This window comes from Bos indicus x Bos taurus, chromosome 28 (genome assembly GCF_003369695.1).
Source record: "Bos indicus x Bos taurus breed Angus x Brahman F1 hybrid chromosome 28, Bos_hybrid_MaternalHap_v2.0, whole genome shotgun sequence".
Classification (NCBI taxonomy): domain Eukaryota; kingdom Metazoa; phylum Chordata; class Mammalia; order Artiodactyla; family Bovidae; genus Bos; species Bos indicus x Bos taurus.
This window is the reverse complement of record NC_040103.1, coordinates 26753239-26762110: the sequence shown is the minus strand read 5'-3', so window position 1 is coordinate 26762110 and position 8872 is coordinate 26753239. Positions and strand designations below refer to the sequence as shown.

At 51.7% G+C, this 8872-nt stretch overlaps 1 protein-coding gene across 1 annotated transcript; it reads left to right on the top strand.

Annotated features, from left to right (window-relative positions):
* Positions 1-3795: 3795 nt before the first annotated feature.
* On the top strand, positions 3796-8421 carry PRF1 (perforin 1). The gene is made up of 3 exons (XM_027530889.1): positions 3796-3926; positions 5461-6000; positions 6778-8421. Exons 1-3 carry the CDS (start codon positions 3916-3918, stop codon positions 7904-7906), a joined length of 1680 nt encoding a protein of 559 aa, XP_027386690.1. The 5' UTR covers positions 3796-3915; the 3' UTR covers positions 7907-8421.
* The last annotated feature ends 451 nt before the right edge of the window (positions 8422-8872 follow it).

Below are 8872 nucleotides of genomic sequence, written 5' to 3'. Positions count from 1 at the left end.
ACTACAAAGACTGAGCCTTCCACAAACTCTGCCACAGCATGGAGAAAGTGGGAAAAACTCCAATTTATTTAATGAAACTAAAGATGGGGACTCGAGCATAACTATGGATAACTCATTTGAGGAAGAATCCCAAAGTTCCACAAATCTGTAAGGAAAAGAGAACGAAGAATGACGACAGGATGAAGGGAACAATGTCTGGGACTACATTCTGGATCTCTAAAATAAGCACAGTAAGTACAGTCTAAACACTGGATTTGTTAAAGGATCTCTCTTTGATTATGGTTCATGTCTACTGTAGGTATAGTTTATGCAGGTAGATACCATCAGGATCAATATCTTTCTCATGCGTTCTACTAGAGTATCCATGAAGTTTTTCTGTCAAGAGTAAACATTTTGTGACCTTTATATATCTATGTAGATAGATAGATAAATATAAATATATATAAATAAATATATAACTCCATGTGAGAGATGAGATGATAGTCACCAAGTCGTGTCCAACTCTTGCAACCCCATGGACTATAGCCTGCCAGGCTCTTCAGTCCATGGGATTCTCCAGGCAAGAATACTGGAGTGGGTTGCCATTTCCTTCTCAAGGGGATCTTCACAACCCAGGAATCGAACGTGGGTCTCCTGCATTGCAGGCAGATTCTTTACCAACTGAGCCATGAGGGAAGCCCATATAAATTCATATCCACATGCAAAAGAATGTAGTTGGACAATACTGCAAGTAGATCATGGGCCTAAATGTTAGAGTTAACTGTAAGACTCTTAGAAGAAAACATGATTAAATCTTCACGACCTTGGTTAAGCAAAGATTTTAGATACAACATTAAAAGTATAAACAACAAAAAAAAAATAGGTAAGTCGGACTTCATCAAAATTAAAAACATTCATGCTTTGAAAGACACCATCAAGTGAGTGAAAAAACAACTCATAGAATAGGAGAATATATTTGCAAATCACATTCCTGAAAAGGGTCTAGACTCTGAAGTAGATAAAGAACTATCATAAATCAATCATAAAAAGACAAATAACCCAATTCAAAAATGGGCAAAGGACTCAAATAGACATTTCTCCAAAGAAGACACACTGCTGCTGCTAAGTCGCTTCGGTCGTGTCTGACTCTGTGAGACCCCATAGACGGCAGCCCACCAGGCTCCCCCGTCCCTGGGATTCTCCAGGCAAGAACACTGGAGTGGGTTGCCATTTCCTCCTCCAATGCATGAAAGTGAAAAGTGAAAGTGAAGTTGCTCAGTCGTGTCCGACTCTTCGAGACCCCATGGACTTGCAGCCCACCAGGCTCCTCCATCCATGGGATTTTCCAGGCAAGAGTACTGGAGTGGGGAAGAAGACACGCAAGTGACCAATAAACAAATGAAAAGATGCTCAACATCATTAGCCGTTGGAGAAATGCAAATTGAAACCACAATGAGACAACACTTCATACACACAAGAGTGGCTACAGTCAGAAAGTCAGATAATAACAAGGATGTGGAGAAACTGGAACCTCGCATGCTGCTAGTGGGAATGTAAAATGGGGCACATAGGAAAATGGTTCCTAAAGAGTTACTATAGACCCATCAATTCCACTCCTACATGTAGATCCAAGACATATGAAAACATATGCTCACACACAAAAAATTTGTATGCAAATGCTCATAGCAGCATTATTCACAATAGCCAGAAAGTGAAAACAACCAAAACATCCATCAAATGATAAATGGATAAACAAATGTGGTATGTCCACACAACAGAATATTATTCAGCCATAGAAAGCAGGCAGTTTTGATACATTCTACAACTTGGACGAACCTTGGAAATATGTGGAATGATACTACAGATACAAAAAGTCATACCTTGTATGATTCAGTTAAAAGGAAAATCCACAGAGCCAGAAAGTAGATTGGTATCCGGGGAAATGAGCAGTGACGGCTAATAGGTACATGGTTTTTCTGAGGAAGTGATGAAAATGTTCTAAAATTGATGGTGGTGATGGCTGCACAATTCTGTGAATGCACTAAAACCCACTGAATTATATACTTTAAATGGGTGCATTGTATGGTATGTGAATTATATTTCAACAAAGTTGTTAACAATAAACCATACAGATGGTTTCTGAAAATTGCAACTTAATGTCTCTCGGGAAAAACTGTGATTAAAACACATTTCAAGTGCGAAGTTTCAGTTGGAGAGGACAGCTGTCATCAGAAGTTGCGAATGTCAATGTCATCACTGCTCTTTCACGGACTGCCCCTCACCAGCATGTCTTGGACATTAGCTACTTTACACACCAGATGAAAACTGCCAAGTGCACATTTCATCATTAGAAGCCTAAGGATCCCTAGAAATTTCAAAGTCCTCTCTTTGATTTTATAGATGAGGAAGCGAACCTAGAAAGGTGTGTAAACTCTACTGCCAAGAGTCACGCAGCAAGCCTACACTGAAGTTGGGATTGGAACCAGTATCCCCTATCACCCCTTTGTCTTCCTACAGATTTTCTACGGGGTTCCACGCTCTTTAAGCTGGTCTTCTGAACACAGGCAAAACTGAACTCCACAGCCTGGATATCTGACCTTGGCTGTGGGCAGGAGCTAGAAGGGGGTCAGGAGGCTGTAAATTCTAAGAGAGAAAGGGGAACATCGTGGGGAGGAGATAGGGCTGGGTTTCAAGAAGAGGGCTTAAGCCCCAGTTCCTGTAAGAGCAGGGGACACAGCAGGGGGCATAAACTCGGAAGAATGAGCCATCCAGTGGTGTCACACGTGGTCTGGGGCCTGTGGCTATTTTTTCCTGTTACTGATGCGGTTGGGGGGTGAACTCAAAAGAACGGTGCCCCACTTAACGAGCTATCTCCGCCTCAGACCACTATGATGTTGCCCCCACTCCCAGAAGTTGGTCTGTGAGTCACTCAACCCATGGAAACCTCAGGTAAAGACAGAAGTTGGAGAAGACCCCGGGCCCCTGGTCCCACCCACATCTCTCTCCCCAACGGGGTCACACAGCTGTCCACCCATCCACGCTATGGGTACTATTCCAGACCAGAGCGTGGAGGCTGGAAACCAGCGAGGCCACTGGTTCTCACAGACTGAGGAGCAGGAGATGCTGTCCTGGAACATGTGTTTGGAGTCCAGAACCTGGCCCTGGGGCTGGGCTGCAGGTGTGGGCAGGAAGTGGGCAAAGAGGTCTGAACAAGAATTTATTTTCTCCCCACTGCCCTGGGAGGAAGGAATGGTCACATGCTTTAATACTCACAGAGGGCCAGGCGCTGGTCTGAGCGCTTCACACATAGTAACCCTTCAAATCTTCATAACCCATGGGGTCTACACTAAGAGTAGCCCCATTTTGAGATGAGGAAACTAAAGCACAGAGAGGCTAAAGACGCTGACCAGGCCACACAGCTACTGGGCATCCGAGCTGGCCCAAGTACAGGCAGCCTGGTTCCCAAGCTCCTACTCTATACTGCCTCTTACAGCTCACACATGCGATGCTGCGGGGAGAAGCAGGAAAACTGTTCCTGCTGGCCTGTCATCAACTCCAGAGTTGAATCTCAAAGCTCTCAGACCCCTGTGTTCTTGCTCCACCCGCGGAACCTCACCTGTTTGCCCCGGGTTCCCATGCCCCAGGCAGCGCTGCATGGCAGATGAGCCTCTGGCCCTCACCGCTTGTTTCCTGAGGGCTGTGAGCAAGCCGGATGGGGAGGTGAGGACAGGGTGGGTGCCGGTGGGCGGTGGCGGGAGGTGGGGGGGTGAGAGCACAAGGGACCCGTGACTAGAGCTGGTGGGGGCGGGGCAGGAAGCAGACGTGATGTGAGCTGTGGCCTGGGTGATGAGCTGTGTGGTGAGCCTGTGTGGGGGGCTGCGCCACCATTTCAGGAGCTGTCCGTGGGGAGAGGTGTCTGCTTAGGAGCATCTCAGCATGGACTCCAGGTAGGGAGGAAGCAGGGAGCCAGGGAGGCTGGGAGCCCCTGGGTGGGGACAGAGGGGCATAAAAGCCTGTCTGGGGAAGAGCCTGATGGAGCAGGAAGTGCTGTGTCCCTTAAGACAAGAGGCCAGTGTCTAGACTGTGCTCTACTACTGACTCTCTGGGCTGCTTCACGCCCTCCCAGGGCTTCAGTTTTCTGTTATACAAAATGAAGAGGTTAGAGTACATCGTCTTTAAGGCCCCTTCAAATTAAAACTAAAAAGAGTCCAGAAACAGGCTCCCTGGGAGATAATATGATGGGGGTCAGGGTGGAAATGAGTAATAATTTTTTGGCCACATCATGCAACATGTGGGATTTTAGCTCCCCAACCAGGGATCGAACTTGCACCCACTGCAGTGGAAGCACAGAGCTTTATCTGCCAAACCACCGGGAAGGTCCCCAGAGTCAGTTTTTTAAAGTTATGAACCATGCTGGCTCCCTAAGTGAGATGATCTGAGGGCATTCCAAAGACTCCCCTTCTCCTGTTTACCTCCCTGGGGCCTGCTGTGTTGCCTGGAATTTTGCCACTCCTTTGGGGAAGGCATGGGAGGCTCCAAGCTAGAATGCAGGGTAGGTTCCTGCCCTCCATGATCCCCTGGGCCTCCAACAAGCTGCTGTCCCTGGTAGGTGCGAGAGGGGAGCGGTCTCTGAGGAGCTGTTTGGACAGGGATAGAGTGGAGATTCCAGTTCATAAGCAGCCCCAGTGAGGCTCCTGAGCCACCTCCAATTGAGGAAGAACATTTTAGCTAGTGTTTAGTGACAGGCAGCTCACAGATATGAGCAGAATTCCGCAGAGCCGGGCAGGGAAGGCCAAAGAGGAGACGAGCATCAGGAGGAGACCAAGCCGAATGGCTCCTCCCCACACTGGATCTAGGGACACAGGTGCTTGGGCAGCTTTTATCCTAGAATTCAGGCTGATGTTCTTCCATGAGCTCAGAGAGAGGCCCCTAAGGCACAATGGGGAGGAAGATGGTGATGTGCAACCTCATTTCTTCCCCAGTACTGCTAAGAGCTTAATGGGGGAGGGGGTGGAGTGAGAGAGGTGGAGTGGGTAAAGAAAGCATGGCTTGTTCTTGAATCCAAAATGATCCCTCTCCAGAATCCAGGCTACCCTAGAGTTCCCAAATTCCTCCTCAAATCTTGTCCAACTACTCTCTGCCCCCTCCTCTGCATGCAGAACCCCTCTCCACCAACAGTAGCTGTGGTCCTGGGGACAAAACCATCCATCTGGATTCCTATTCGAAATCCTAGTAAGGTCTCCGCCTGGCTGTGTGACCTTGGGCAAGTCCCTTCCCCTGTCTGGGTCCAGCCATACAATGCAGGGGGTGGACCAGATTTGTAAAGGCCATACCAGCTCTGACGTCCAGTGACTTGAGAGATGTATCTCCATCCCTCTCCACCGCATATGTCCTGATAACCTACAGTTGGAGGAAGGGTTGGCCACCCTCCACACCCCTGCCCACAGCTTCTGGGAGACCAAATGCCCCCTGTCTCCACAGCTCCATGGCTGCCCGAGTGCTCCTCCTTGGCATCCTCCTGCTTCTGCCCACACCTGCCCCTGCCCCCTGCTACACAGCCGCGCGCTCTGAGTGCCAGCGCGCCCTCAAGTTTGTGCCGGGCTCCTGGCTGGCAGGGGAGGGCGTGGATGTGACCAGCCTCCAGCGCTCAGGCTCGTTCCCAGTGGACACACAGCGTTTCCTGCGGCCCGACGGCACTTGCACCCTCTGCCGCAATGCCCTGCAGAAGGATGTCCTCCAGCGCCTGCCCCTGGCAATCACCGACTGGCGTGCCCACGGAGCGGGCTGCAAGCGCAGGGTGGTCAAGCTAGAGGGCCGCTCCACCGAGGATGTGGCTGGGGAGGCGGCCAACAGGATCCGCAACGACTGGCAGGTGGGGCTGGACGTGTCTCCCAAGCCAAATGCTAATGTCCGTGTGACAGTGGCGGGCTCCCACTCCGAGGATGCCAACTTCGCCGCCCAGAAGACTCACCAGGACAACTACCGCTTCAGCATGGACTTAGTGGAGTGTCGCTTTTACAGGTGAGCACTGGGGGTGGAGGGGACTTGAGAAAAGAAACGGGAAACTCAGGGTGATCTGGGAGTCCTGGAAGGGTAAGGTGGGGACCGGAGGCTGCTTCCACCAGGAGGAGATGCCAAACCCCCTCTTTCTTGGGCATTGCCAGCTTCCAGTGGGCAGGAGACCCAGCTCAGTCCCTCTTCCCTGGGCCTGTTTCATCCACTCAAGCACTCTTCATTTCTGCCTTCTCAGGCTCTGTGCTGGGAATTATGACTACAGGTTGAACAAAAGTAGACACGCCCCAAGTCCTCAGGGACTTTGTCACCCTGAGAAATGCATGTCTCCATGGGACCTAGAGTCACCGACCCTGATTTCTCTCACGGAAGGCCATGTTTCCCACACAGTGAGACAGGGCACCTCCTGACTGCATGGCCAGAGCTGTCAGGAGCCTGAGCACACAGGACCCAGCCCAAGAGACAGACAGACAAAGCCTACAGGATTAGGCTCCAAAGCCAGAAGGTTACCAACAGTAGGGTATCATTGCTTTTAAAATTAGAAAATTGAGAGAAAAAACAAACTTTTTTGAGTAAGAAAAACCTATACAAACTATCTAGGTTACCAAGGGGCAATGGGCAGAGTGGGTTTTCCTGCTGGATGGGTGATTCAGAGCTTGGGCTTTGCAGCCACGTCACCTGGGTTCAAGCCCTAGCTCTGACATTTAATACGACCTTGGGCAATCTCAAGGGGGTTACTGAAAGGGGCCCACCACTGGGCTCACCTGCTTTTTTCTCACCTCTCAGTTTTCACCTGGTGCACACTCCCCCAGTACACCCTGAGTTCAAGAGGGCCCTCAAGACACTGCCCCCCCACTTCAACACCTCCACCAAGCCCGACTACCACAGGCTCATCTCCAGCTACGGAACCCACTTCATCCGGTCCATGGAGCTGGGCGGCCGCATCTCGGCCCTCACCGCCCTGCGCACCTGCGAGCTGGCCCTGGAGGGGCTCACAGCCAGCGAGGTCGAGGACTGCCTGGCTGTCGAGGCTGAGGTCAGCATAAGCGACAGGGCCAGTGCCTCGCCATCGTTCAAGGCATGTGAGGAGAAGAAGAAGAACCACAAGGTGGGGACCTCCTTCCACCAGGCCTACCGGGAGCGCCATTCCAATGTCGATGGTGGCCACCACTCAACCATGCATGACCTGCTCTTCGGGAGCCAGGCTGGGCCCGAGCAGTTCTCAGCCTGGGTGGCCTCACTGCAGGACAGCCCTGGCCTGGTGGACTACACGCTGGAGCCTCTGCACATGCTTGTGGAGAGCCAGGACCCGCGGCGGGAGGCCCTCAGGCAGGCCGTGAGCAAGTACGTGACTGACAGGGCACGCTGGAGGGACTGCAACCGCCCGTGCCCCCCGGGGCAACACAAGAACCCGAAGAACCCATGCCAGTGCATGTGTCCTGGTTCAGCAGCCACCACCCAGGACTGCTGTCCCCGGCAGAAGGGACTGGCCCACCTGGAGGTCATGAACTTCAAGGCATCAGGTCTGTGGGGAGACTGGATCACTGCCACGGACGCCTATCTGAAGGTCTTCTTCGCCGGCCAGGAGCAGAGGACCGCCACAGTATGGAACGATAACAACCCCAGGTGGATGACGCGGCTGGACTTCGGGGATGTGCTCCTGGCCACCGGGGGCCCCCTGAGGGTGCAGGTCTGGGATGCAGACTTTGGCTGGGACGATGACCTTCTTGGCACTTGTGACCGCACCCCAAAGTCTGGCTCACATGAGGTGTCATGCCCCATGGACCACGGTCTCCTGAAATTCTCCTACCAGGTCAAATGCTTGCCTCACCTGACGGGGGAGAGGTGCCTGCAGTATGCCCCCCAAGGGCTTCTGGGGAATCCTCCAGGAAACCGGAGTGGGCCAGTGTGGTGAGAGAAGTGGGTCCTGAGAGGACCTCTGTGCCAAACTGGAAAGGAACCCAGTGCAGGAACCCAGAGGGCCTATATCTCCATATCTCCATTAGACAGACAGAAAACTGAGACTTCTTTTTTTCTTCCAATGAGGTGGCTGGATTTACAGGCCAGCCCTCAGCCCTGTCCAAACTGCCTTAGCTCTTCAATATTCTCGAGCCCAGGAACGTAGGTGGAGCTGGGTCAGGCCCTGCAGCCAGTGCTTCACTGCCCTACAGGTCAGGGACAGGGCAGAAAGCCCGGACGCTGTGCCCGCCAGGCTGCCTGGTGTCACTTACACCATTCCCTCGCAGCCCCGCTTCTAGCGTGGTGAATTCTTCATCATATTAGACCTAACGTCTTTGGCCCCAGCTGCTCCGGTTACTCTGTTTTCTTGGCCCACCAAGCTTTGCCTCTCAGCCAAAATCCAGGACTGTCTTGACTTGTCTCATTGTGTACACAGTCTGACCAATAAATGTGATGTGATGGTGACCATGATGGTGGTGGTGGTGGTAGCAGAGGAGACGACAGAGCCCAGCCATAGCCTCGGAGATGGACTCCGACCTTAGCAACCCGACCCAACAGAACAGGTGGTTGACCCCAGGGGCAGGCAAGTAATATAAATTAACTGTTTTCCCAATTCTGTTGAAAATGGGGAGGACTCAAAATATCTCAGTCTCCTCATAACTCTCTGATTCGAGAAAGAGCAGCATAAACAGGAATAAACACGAGTGGATGTTCAGCTCTGAGTGGGGAGATAAGAGGGAATGGTGAAGTCTGGGATGAGCTGAAGGGCATGTCTTATCCAGGGTCGGGGCAGGGGAGGGGCATCTCTGTGACAACCAAAGGTTCCCAGGCAGGAACATGAGCCCGGAGCTTTTCCTAATTCCTTAAAGTAACTAGAAATCCCAGCTTGACTCCTGCTGCTGCTGCTGCTAAGTTGCTTCAG

Excerpts from the sequence above, each read along its gene's own strand:
- PRF1 (XM_027530889.1), top strand. Across the intron at positions 6,001-6,777 it reads GTGGAGTGTCGCTTTTACAG|TTTTCACCTGGTGCACACTC; the intron begins GTGAGCACTGGG and ends CTCACCTCTCAG.